Raw genomic sequence first — 12,867 nt, 5'->3', positions numbered from 1 at the left:
CAATATATCCAACTACAGAAATCTATTTTTAGATTTGTTAAACCCCTATCAAAACTCCAATGGCATTTTTACAGAAATAGAAACAATACTGAAATTTGAATGGAACGGTGAATGACCAGAGTAGACCAAGCAAACCTGAGAATATATAACAAATCTGGAGGCCCCTTAAGGCCTGATTTCAAATTTTATCAAATTATAGAAATCAGAAGGATATAATACTGGCATTCAAAGACATAGAGATCGATGGAACAGAAATGAGACCCATAAATAAACTTATACATATACAGTCAACTAATATTTTTAAAAGAGACAAAAATCCACAATGAGAAATAAAATACTGCATTTGATAAATGGTGGGGGTAAGCTATATATTCACATGAAAAAGGATGAAATTCCATATGTAAATTTATAAGTTCCAAGGAATTCTTATGTGAAGGTTTAAGGTCCTGGACTTTGGTTTTTCACAGAGTATTTAGATTACTAACTCAATTTCACTAATGGTGATCAGTCTGTATTTCTTTCTGATTCAAATTTGGAAAACTGTATGCTTCTAGACATTTATCCATTTCTTTTAGGTGGTGCAGTATGTTAATACATAACTTTTCATTAGATAATAATTTTTTTTTTTAAATTTCAGAATTTTCTTACTCCTTAAGGTAGAACTGTGTTCCTGCAAAATTTCCCCTTAGAAATGCTTTTGCTGCATCCTATATATATATATTACATTGTATAGAGGTATTCCCTAAATATTTCATTGATTTTTTTCATTAGCCCATTGTTTTTGTTTCTTTTTAGTAGCAAACTATTTAGCCTTCAAATATTTATGTTTTTCCCATTTTTCCTACTCAGTTGCCTTCTAGTTTTATTCTGTCATGGGCAGAAAAAAAAATGCTTGATATAATTTCTATCATTTTAAATTTGTTGAGATTATTTTTTGTGACCCAGTTTGTATTCTATGCTGGAGAATCTTCCACTAGCAGTTGAAAAGAATGTTTTGAAAAGTAAAAAATGAAAGTGAAAGTCACTCAGTCGTGTCTGACTCTTTGCAACTCGATGGACTATGCAGTCTATGGAATTCTCCAGGCCAGAATACTGGAGTGGGTAGACGTTCCCTTCTCCACAGATCTTCCCAACCCAGGGATCAAACCCAGGTCTCCCTCATTGCAGGTGGATGCTTTACCAGCTGAGCCACCAGGGAAGCCCATAGAGAATGTGTACTCTGCTGTTTTTGTTTTTTTAAATAGAATTTTCTAAGTCCAATGGATCTAATGTGTCATTTAAAACCACTGTTTATGTATTTATATATGGTCTCGGTCTGGGTGTTTATTCACTGATATATGTAGGATGTTACATTTCCCTTCTATTACTGTCAATTTCTCCCTTTATGTCTGTTAATAGTTGTTTATATGTTTTCATGTCCCTATATATGTGTATGGGCTTTCCTGATGGCTCAGTGGTAAAGAATCCACCTGCCAATTTAGGAGACATTGTTTCAATCCTTGTGTGGGGAAGATCCCCTGGAGAAGGAAATGGCAACCCACTCTTTGGTATTTGTGCCTGGGAAATCCCCTGGACAGAGGAGCATGGCAGGCTACAGTCCTTGAAGTCACAAGAGTCAGACATGACTCAGCAACTCAACAGCAACAATTTGTGTGCATGTTGTTGTTGTTCAGTCATCAGTCATGTCTGACTCTTTATGACTCCATGGACTGCAGCATGCCAGGCTTTCCTGTCCCTCTCCATCTCTTCCAGTTTGCCCAAGTTCATGACCATTGAATCAGTGATGCCATCCAACCATCTCATCCTCTGTTACTGTCTTCTCCTGCCTTCAATCTTTCCCAGCATCAGAGTCTTTTCCAATGAATTGGCTCTTTGAATCTGATGACCAAAATATTGCAGTTTCAGCATCAGTCCTTCCAATGAGTATTCAGGGTTGATTTCCTTTAGAATTGACTGTTTTGATCTCTTGCTGTGCAAAGGACTCTCGAGAATCTTCTCCAGCACCACAGTTTGAAAGCATCCATTCTTCAGTGCTCTGCTTTTTTTTATGATCCAACTCACATTTGTACATGATTATTGGAAAGATCATAGCCTTGACTATATGGACCTTTTTCAACAAAGTGATGTCTTTGCTTTTTAATACACTATCTATGTTTGTCATAGCTTGCCTTCCAAAAAAAACAGTTATCTTCTAATTTCATGGCTGCAGTCACCATCCACAATGACTTTAGAGCCCAAGAAGAGGAAATCTGTCACTGCTTTCACCTTTATCCCTTCTATTTTCATGAAGTGATTGGGTCATATGCCAGTTGTTGTTGTTGTTGTTTTAATATTCAGCTTTAAGCTGGCTTGTTCACCTCCTCTTTGACACTCCTCTACTCATCAAGAGGCTCTTTAGTTCCTCTTTGCTTTTTTCCATTAGAGTGATATCTTCGGCATATATGAGGTTGTTGCTATTTCTCCTGGCAATCTTGATTCTAGCTTGTAACTCATCCAGTCCAGTATTTCACATAATATGCTCTACATTTAAGTTAAATAAACAGGTTGACAATATACAACCTTGTCATACTCCTTTCTCAATTTTGAACCAGTCAGTTTTTCCACCTAAGGTTCTAACTGTTGCTTCTTGATGCGCATACAGGTTATAGGAGATAGGTAAGATGGTGTGGTATTCCCATCTCTTGAAGAGTTTTATACAGTTTGTTATGCTCCACACACTCAAAGGCTTTAGTGTAAAAAAGAAGTAGATGCTTTTTGGTTCACTGATTCCTATGATGTTAATGTTTACTCTTGCCATCTCCTGCCTTACCACGTCCAATGACCAGTGACTATGACCAGTGTGTTCCCTTGACCAATGACTATGACCAGTGTGTTCCTTTGACAAAACTCTTGTCAGCCTTTGCCCTGCTTCATTTTATCCTCCAATGCCAACTTTTCCTGTTATTCTGGGTGTCTCCTGACTTCCTAATTTTGCATTCCAGTTCACCATGATGAAAAGGATGTCTTTTACTGTTTTAGTTTTAGAAGGTCTTGTAGATCTTCAAGGAAATGGTCAACTCTAGCTTCTTTAGCATTGTTGGCTGGGTGTAGACATAGATTACTGAGATGCTGAATGGTTTGCCTTGGAAATGAACCAAGATATTTTTGAGATTGTGCCCAAGTAGTGCATTTTGGTTGCAGCATGTGGGATCTAGTTCTCTGAGCAGGAATCGAACCCGGGTCCTCTGCATTGGGAGTGTGGAGTCTCAGTCACTGCATTTTGGAATCTTTGTTGACTCTGAAGGCTACTCCATTTCTTCTAACAGATTCCCACCACAGTATTAGATATAATGGCCATCTGAATTACATTTGTCATTCCTGTCCATTTTAGTTTACTGATTCCTAATATGTCAATGTTCAGTCTTGCCATCTCCTTCTTGACCACATCAAATTTACCTTGATTCATAGACCTAACATTCAAGATTCCTGTGCAATATTATTCTTTACAGCATTGGGCTTTACTTTTTACTGCCAGACACCTCCACATTGAGGGTCATTTCCAGCCACCTCATTTTTTCTGGAGTTATCAATAGTTAGTAATTGTGTCTGCTCTTTCCCAGGAGCCTATCAGACACCTTCCAACCTGGGAGATTCATCACCCAGTTTCATATCTTTTTTGCCTTTTCATACTGTTCATGAGGTTCTCCAGGCAAGAATACTGGAGTCATTTGCCATTTCCTCTGCCAGTGGATCACATTTTGTCAGAAAACCTCACTATGAGCTGTTCATCTTGGGTGACCCTGCATAACATGACTCATAGCTTTATGAGCTTTGATTTACACAAGCCCTTCTACCACAACGAGGCTGTGATCCATGAAGGGGTTGTGTAAAATACCAAAATATTGTTTCCCTTAAAAACAGTGATTGGTGCAAAAAAGAGTGGAGTATATGGCTGGGAGATACTGGGCCACCTCTAGTAGAAGTTCTTAACTTATTACTTTCTTATGACCTTATTAACTTTACTAGCTCTATTACTTGTATTCTACTTTATTACAATTGTTTGCATTACCAAATCTGTGGCCAAGTCTCTGATAAAAATGATGATAATTAGTGGCTTGATACAATTGATCAAATATATGGTTGTATAAGATCAACGATTGTAATATTGCAACTCTAAATATGGGAAGAAGCAACAGAGTGAACCATTTCCTGGACCATAATGTAAAAGGAAAATAAGAAGTCCAGAAGCTTTTGGCTACACTGTTAAAAGAGCCTAATCCAGTAATAGCTCATTGAGTGACCTATCAACAAAATACTTAGCTGATCTGGGTATAAACATTCCTACCACTATGAGAAAAACTGGTCAAAAAATGCCTTCCCTAATTTGGTCAAAAGTAAAACTAAAAGGGAGGAGATTATAAATGAAGAAATTTCCTCACCATCCCATTGTATGGGTCATTAACCACTGCAGTTGCTGACCTAAGTACACCCTGAAAGGAATTCAGGGTGAAGACCAGGATGTGGAGTCTTGAGCTTATGGAAAACTGTTAGAACTGGCCCTCAGATTTGTTTCAGGAAATAATTTTATGAATTGAATTTTTGCCTCTTCCTACACATAGAAAAGAACTAAAATCATTATCTAAAATATCTATCCATTGCAAATAGCATTTAATCATCTACCAAAATGTGATATGATTTTATTTAAAAATTACAAATATTCTTACAAATATCATTTGTCATCTATCAGTAAACAATAAAGTTGTGTTTCCTTTAGAAATTTCAAAATGTTATTTTTTTCCAAAGACTGAATGAACCATTAACAAACTCCAGGGCAAGTCAACGTAATCTTATTCACAGGCAGCACATCAATCCATACACTTTTGCAGAGCTCCCTTGACCTCACTGTTTCTCAGACTATAGATGAGGGGGTTCAGCACAGGGGTGAAGATAGTATAGTACACTGACACAACCTTATTGTAGTTAGCTGACCTGTAAGATTTAGGTCTCATGTAGGTAAAAATGCCAGCTCCAAAAAAAAGTCCCACCACAGATAGGTGTGACGAGCAGGTGGCAAATGCCTTCTTGCGGGCTTCATTAGAATGCATCTGGAGAACGGCAGCAAGGATGAGACAATAGGAGATAAAGATGAGGGAAATGGGGATCAGGAGCATTAACACACAGCAGATGTACATGACATCCTCAAATACAGAAGTGTCAGCACAAGCCAAACGCACAAGAGTGGGGGCCTCACAAAAGAAGTGATCGATCTCATGTGTCCTGCAAAATGAGAAGTTCAGGGTAGCAGCAGCCTGCATGAGCCCATCAGCTGCGCCAAGGAACCAAGACCCCAAAATCATACTGAGGCATAATTTCCAACTCATGAGGACTGGGTATCTCAGTGGATGACAGACAGCAACATAGCGGTCATAGGACATAGCTGCCAAGAGGAAGCACTCACCCCCTCCTAAGGTGACGAAGAAGAAGATCTGGAACCCACAGCCAGCAGGGGAGATGAACTTCCTGCCAGTCAAATAGTCAACAGCCATTTTGGGCACAATGGTGGAAATCAGCATCAGGTCCATGAGGGAGAGTTGGCTCAGTAGGAAGTACATGGGCCTGTGGAGTCGGGGGTCCAGGAGAATCAGGAGAAGCATGATGGCATTGCCAACTAGGGAAGTGAAGGCAATTATAAGAACCAACACAAAGAGAAATCGGTGGGCTCCAGTGTGGTTAAAGAGACCTAGGAGAATGAAATCTGCAGTGATATTCCAGTTTTCCATGATTTCAAACAAGAGTAATGCTGCAAATGGAGAAATAGATGATAATTACATATAAATAATATATTAAAATCTATTGAAGCACAGTAAAGTCCAATAATTTTTTATACTGATTAAACTTTAAAGGCATTTTTACTTTCAAAATTAAAATACTTATATTTTTATGCCTAGGTCATGGAAGAACTGAGTCTGAAAATGGAAACATAATTTGCAATTGCTAGTGCATTTACTTCAAATTTGCCAAGCTATACATTGATATCATCAACAATGACCTTCTTACAATATTTCCCCCCAAAGTAACCCTATAATACTAAATGCAAACTTTGAAAACTGAAAGGGCATTTTGCATAGGGAGAAGTTTTACCTGCAAAGTCACAGAAACACAAACTTTACTGAATAAAGAAAAATAAATAAATAAAATTTCTTATTTCTCTACATAAGTTCAGTCACGCAATCATGTCTGACTCTTTGCAACCCAATGGACTGCAGCATTCCAGGCTTCCCTGTCAATCATCAACTCCCAGATCTTGCTCAAACTCATGTTTTTATGTAAACACAGAGCTAAATTAATTTATCCTTCAGTTTCAGGAAGATCTAGGTCCTTAAAAGCATTTCTATCTTGGAAATCCTGGAACCAAAACTATTCTATTAATAGCTAGTTGAATAAATGCAACAATAACTGCAGGAGTAAGGATGCTAATTCAGCTTCAAAGATAAGCTGTGATTTGATGAAGTTACATGGCAGGAGTCCACTCTTCCATGGTTACTCCTTTTACCCCACTTTTCACATCCATCCCATACTAGATTGCAGTTAAGAAGGAGAAAGGTATTGCAAATGGCTTATTCAATCTTTTATTCTGTTGCTTGAGTATCATCATTGTACTGGCAGCATTACACTGAAGGGTTTTAGCAGGTTGTTTTAAAGTTAAATATCATGGAAATACAATTTCTATTTGTCAAATGTATTTCATTTTCCAAAGCCTGGTGATCTGCACACTGTCGTATCTCTAATAATCAGTCTGAACCACCTATAACTATATGCAATCTTAATTATAGCCCTCAGTATCATTCTTCTGAAGGACCTCAAGCCATCTTAACTTATGTTTTTGAGTTGAAGCCTTATTTTTCATTGTTTCCATTAATTTTATTGTTGAAGGTTGATAGAACTTTAAAAGTGTTTACAATTTAATGGGTAGCTCAGTGACTTTAGGGTGTTTTGCAAGTTTCTAAAATTAACTTAAGTATACTGTCAATACAGTGGAATTAAGTATTTCCATACTGTTGTGAATCCATCACCAATATTAATCCCCAGACTCCTCCTCACTTCCAACTGAAACTATTAACAATTAAACAGTAACTATCCAATTTCCCTTCTCATCAGTTCCCGGAAATCACTGGTCTACTTTCTATCTCTATAAATTTGACTATTCTAGAAATAATAGATAAATCATACAGCATTGTTTTTGTTTGCTTTTTGATTCTCTTATTTCCCTTATCATATTACCCTTACAGTTTGTCCATGCTGTAACATGACTGTGTGGATCATAAAAAACTGTGGAAAATTATTCAAGAGATGGGAAGAGCAGACCACCTGACCTGCCTCCTGAGAAATCTGTGTGCAGGTCAGGAAGCCACAGTTAGTACTGAACATGGAACAACAGACTAGTTCCAAAGAGGGAAAAGAGTACATCAAGGTTGTATATTGTCACCCTGCTTATGTAACTTACATGCAGAGTGCATCATGAAAAAGTCTGGTCTGCATGAAGCACAAGCTGGAATCAAGATTGCTGGGAGAAATATCAATAACTTCAAATATGCAGATGACATCATCTTTATGGCAGAAAGTGAAGAACTAAAGAGCCTCTTGATGAAAGTGAAAGAGGACAGTGAAAAAGTTGGCTTAAAGCTCAATACTCAGAAAACTAAGATCATGGCATCCGATCCCATCACTTCATGGCAAATAGATGGGGAAACAGTGGAAACAGTGGCTGACTTTATTTTTGGGGGGCTCCAAAATCACTGCAGATAGTGACTGCAGTCATGAAATTAAAAAGACACTCACTCCTTGGAAGGAAAGTTATGACCAACCTAGACAGCATATTAAAAAGCAGAGACATTACTTTGCCAACAAAGTTCCATCTAGCCGAGACTATGATTTTTCCAGTAGTCATATATGGATGGGAGAGTTGGACTATAAAGAAAACTGAGTGGTGAAGAACTGATGCTTTTGCACTGTGGTGTTGGAGAAGACTCTTGAGAGTCCCTTGGACTGCAAGGAGATCCAACCAGTCCATCCTAAAGGAAATCAGTCCTGAATATACATTGGAAGAACTGATGCTGAAGCTGAAACTCCAATACTTTGGCTACCTGATGCAAAGAGCTGACTCATTTGAAAAGACCCTGATGCTGGAAAAGATAGAGGGCAGGAGGTGAAGGGGATGGCAGAGGATGAGATGGTTGGATGGCATCACTGACCCAATGGACATGAGTTTGGGTAAACTCCAGGTTTTGGCGATGGAGAGGAAAGCCTGGCATGCTGCGTTCTGTGGGGTTGCAAAGAGTCGGACACGACTGAGCGACTGAACTGAACTGAATGTGGGTCAGAATTTCATTCCATTGTAAGAATGAGCAATGTTCCTTTGTAAGCCTGTACTACATTTTATTTATAAATTCATTTCCATTTATGGACATTTGTGTTGCTTCCCCTCCATTTTTGTGTATAGGTATCAATTAACTTGATGGGATTTTTTTTTTTATTAACACATGCGTATGTCCGTGCATGTTCAGCTGTATCTGATTCTTTGTGCCCCCATGAACTGTAGCTTACCAGGGTCCTCTGTTTGTGAAATTTTCCAGTCAAGAATACTGGAGTGGATTGCCATTTCCATCTCCAGGGGATCTTCTCGACCCTGGGATCAAATCCAGGTCTCTTGCATCTCCTGCTTTGGCAGGAAGGTTCTTTACCAGCTGAGCCAACAGTGAAGCTCTCACACATGGTAATTATTTTTATTTTGTAAAGATAAATATATACAGTATGAATATTTTAAACTTTGTGCTTGATTTTTGCATATATCATTCAAGAAAGGTTTTTATGTTTTTAAATAATAAATATAGCTTACATGAGTTTTCATTTTACAAAGCACATTTTCTTACAATGATGCCACCTGTATTGAAATATGTCATCAAATATGAGATCATTAACTCCTAACTTTACAATGGACATAAGTGATATAGCTATGCATTTTATTTTTAGGTTTAATAAGTATAAACACAAGCAGTCATTATGAATATAAATGATCAGTCAGCATAATAGTGTTCAGATGATTTTATGGGAAGGTAAATGTCAACTAACTGTGTCAATTAAATAAAATGAGTAGCAAATACTTTTCTTTCCTAAGATGTGATAATGTTTTATTATGTTTAATTAAAATTCCTATCTTTTCATATTACTAAATGAAATTATTTGCCACTATTTAAAACACTTGTGACATGCGTGGAGTGTGCATGCAGTCTAGTCTGACTCTGAGACCCTGTGGACTGTAGCCCATCAGGCTCCTCTGTCCTTGGGATTTTTTAGGCAAGAATACTAGAATGGATTGTCATTTCCTACTCCAGGGCATTCTCCTGGCCCAAGGATCAAACCCTCATCTCTTGCCTCTCCTGCATTGGCAGGCTGGTTCTTTACCAGCTGACCCACCAGGGAAGTCCCCAGAATGCCGCTATGCAAGGGGCATTCTGAAGGATAATTTTTAACAAAATTGACTATGGAATCAAAATGTGGTGAAATTTTAAATGAGGACTTAACTCATCTTGCAAATAAAGTATTTACAATGATATTAGGTGCGAGTATAAAAGCTTACTTCTGCCTAGTGTAGGAATAAAAATACTTATACTCTAAAATAAATGCTTTCTTCTTTTGTCACATGGTTTCAGGATGCTAGAAATTTTCTGTCGTTTCTTCTGTCTTTATAGTCCTTCATTTAGAATGGAGCTAAAATTGTGATATTTTTACTTTAAATCACAAACACATCATTTTTTACTATAGAATCAGAAGGCACAAGTATAACCTCTCTTATTTTCTCATAGAGTAATCACAGAATATTTAAAATTACCAATGATCTTTTTCTATGTTTTTCTAATCCTTGTTGCCTTCACTTAAGAATAAAACTGTAAATTTTTCCCCCAGAATGTTGAGAGAGAGGATTTATTAATCTAGTCTGTAAAAAATAAAATAACAACAGCCAAATCAAATGTGGAATTGACAGGTCATTACAAGTGTTTTAACCTGATGACTGTGTCAGGTAACATGTTTTAATTCTTCAGATTGTAGAATAGGTAATTAATTGGATTTTGTTTTTAAAAGTATAGAGAAAATTATATAACTATGGACTTTCAAGAATTCAAATTTCATAAGCAGAGCTGATAAATATTTAAAGATTAATATCACTTACTCGTATAAGATATAAAATGTGAACTCCAATAGTCTGGATCTGCATCCTGTCTGAGTAGACATTCTCCTAATGCTCTTCTTTGAGTGAGGGAAGGCTTTTCTAGTCTTGCAACAGCAAACTTACTCAATAATGCTCAGCTGCAGTGACCTATTAAGGGTTCTGGCCTATTGCCATTTTTCTAAATTTACTATCCCGTTAATATTCAGAGCTGCATAAGTATGACTCTTTGGATTCTGAAGCTGTTTACTTTTCAAGGATTTTAGAGATGCTCAGAGCATTAATGTACATCCCTACATGCTTTCAAAATAATAAAGAATTCATTACAAGAAAAAAGTAAATGTAAATAAGCCTGGAAAGAGATTTCTATTTGAAAACATATTAAAGAGTAGATTGATCTGATCCTAGTATTACCTGTTTAAACTTTAATAAGGGAGGAAGTTTAAAGAGTGTTCAATTGAAAGACAAGTCTTGGTCAAATTCAGTAGTTAAATTAATAAAGTCTATGGTAGAATTCAGCTGTTTTGTTTTTTTTTTTTCCCCCTTTCTGAACTTACTAATATTTGGTAGAATCACTATGTATTATAAATTCTATTTAGTTTGTGTCTATATAATTGTATATAATTTTATATTTATATGTTTGTATCTGTGAAATAAAATCCATTATCATAATAAGGGCATTATAGCAGATTATATTTTTTTCTGCCAAAAGCTTTTCAATTTGATTCTATCTGGGATAAATGTTGCAATTTTATTATTGTTTTACTTTACATTTTCAGGGTCAAGGAAAAGCATATTTTTTTCACTGCATTTTTACCACCTCAGTGATGCTCTCTAAGGGTAAATATAAGTGTTACCTTCTACAATTGTAAGATATGTATGCATATATATGTGTGTGTATGTATGTATATATATATATATATATATATATGACTATGGTCATGAAATTAAAAAATTTAAGAAAATGTTTGCTCCTTGGAAGAAAAGCTATGACAAACCTAGACTGCATTAAAAAGCAGAGACATTAGTTTACCAAAAAGTCCATATAGCCAAAGCTAATTTTTTTTAAGTAGTTATGTATGGATGTGAGAGCTGGACCATAAAGAATGCTGAGCGTTGAATAACTGATGCTTTTGAAATGTGCTTTTGGAGAAGACTCTTGAGACTCCCTTGGACCGCAAAGAAATCAAACCAGTCAATCCTAAAGGAAACCAATCCTGAATATTCATTGGAAGGATTAATGCTGAAGCTGAAGCGTCAATACTTTGGCCACCTTATGTAAAGAATTGGCACATTAGAAAAGATCCTGATGCTGGGAAAGATTGAAGGTGGGAGGAGAAGGGGACAACAGAGGATGAGATGGTTGGATGGCATCACTGACTTGATGGGCATGAGTTTGAGTAAGCTCTGGGAGATGATGAAGAACAGGGGAACCTGGTGCATTGCAGTCCATCAGGTTGCAAAGAGTCAAACATGACTGAGCCACTGAACATTTATCTATTTATACATCTAAATGTAGTTATTGAAAAAAGATGACTCTGTAAAAACATGTGATATTGTAATTGCTTAATCCAAGTGAGATGTAATAGTTGTTATTTTGTTCGTTTAAGGAAGGGAGAAAAGTCCAGATTTTAGTTGTTACTATTATAGGGATCAGTGAACTAAAATGGATGGGAAAAGGTGAGTTTAATTCAGATGGCCATTACATCTACTACGGTGGGCAAGAATCACTTATAAGAAATCGAGTAGCCCAAATAGTCAGCAAGAGTCTGAAATGGAGTACTTGGGTGAAATCTCAAAAATGGCAGAATGATCTCGGTTCATTGCTGGGGCAAATATATATATATATAGTAATCCAAGTCTATGCCCCAACCACTAATGCTGAAAAAGCTGAAGTTGAATGGCTCAGTGAAGACCTACAAGACCTTCTAGAACTAACACCATCATAGGGGACTGGAATGCAAAAGTAGGAAGTCAAGAGATACATGAAGTAACAGGTAAGTCTGACTTTGGAGTACAAAATGAAGCAGGGAAAAGGCTAACAAGAGTTTAGACATGAGAATGCACTGGTCATAGCAAACACCCTCTTCCAACAACACAATAAATGACTCTATACATGGATATCACCAGGTGGTAAATACTGAAATCATATTGATTATATTCTTTGCAGCTGAAGATGGAGAAGCTCTATACAGTCAGCAAAAAACAAGACTAGAAGCTGACTGTGACACAGATCATGAACTCCTTATTGCAAAATCCAGACTTAAATTGAAGAAAGTACAGAAAACAGCCAGGCCATTCAATTATAACCTGAATCAAATCCCTTATGATTATACAGTAGATATGACAAATAGATTCAAGGGATTAGATCTGATAGACTAAGTGCCAGAAGAACTATGGACATAAGTTCATAACATTGTACAAGAGGTGGGGATCAAAGCCACCCACAAGAAAAAGAAATGCAAAAAGGCAAAATAGTTGTCTGAGGAGGTCTTACAAATAGCTGAGAAAAGAAGAGGTGAAAGGCAAAGGTGAAAAGAAAAGATATACCCATCTGAATGCGGAGTTCCAATGAAGAGCAGAGAGAGATAAGAAAGTCTTCTTAAGCTATCTTCTTAAGTGAACAATGCAAAGAAACAGAGGAAAGCAATAGAATGGGAAAG

The 12,867-nt window shown here is 36.8% G+C and overlaps 1 protein-coding gene across 1 annotated transcript; it reads right to left on the bottom strand.

The window, feature by feature from the left end:
• Positions 1–4,844: 4,844 nt before the first annotated feature.
• Positions 4,845–5,759, bottom strand: LOC110121567 (olfactory receptor 2T8-like). The gene has a single exon (XM_020868772.2). It carries the CDS (start codon positions 5,757–5,759, stop codon positions 4,845–4,847), a length of 915 nt encoding a protein of 304 aa, XP_020724431.2.
• Between the last annotated feature and the right edge of the window lie 7,108 nt (positions 5,760–12,867).

This window comes from Odocoileus virginianus, chromosome 3 (genome assembly GCF_023699985.2).
Source record: "Odocoileus virginianus isolate 20LAN1187 ecotype Illinois chromosome 3, Ovbor_1.2, whole genome shotgun sequence".
NCBI classification, from domain to species: domain Eukaryota; kingdom Metazoa; phylum Chordata; class Mammalia; order Artiodactyla; family Cervidae; genus Odocoileus; species Odocoileus virginianus.
Note: the sequence above shows the minus strand (reverse complement) of the source record. Positions and strands in the feature narration are given on the sequence as shown.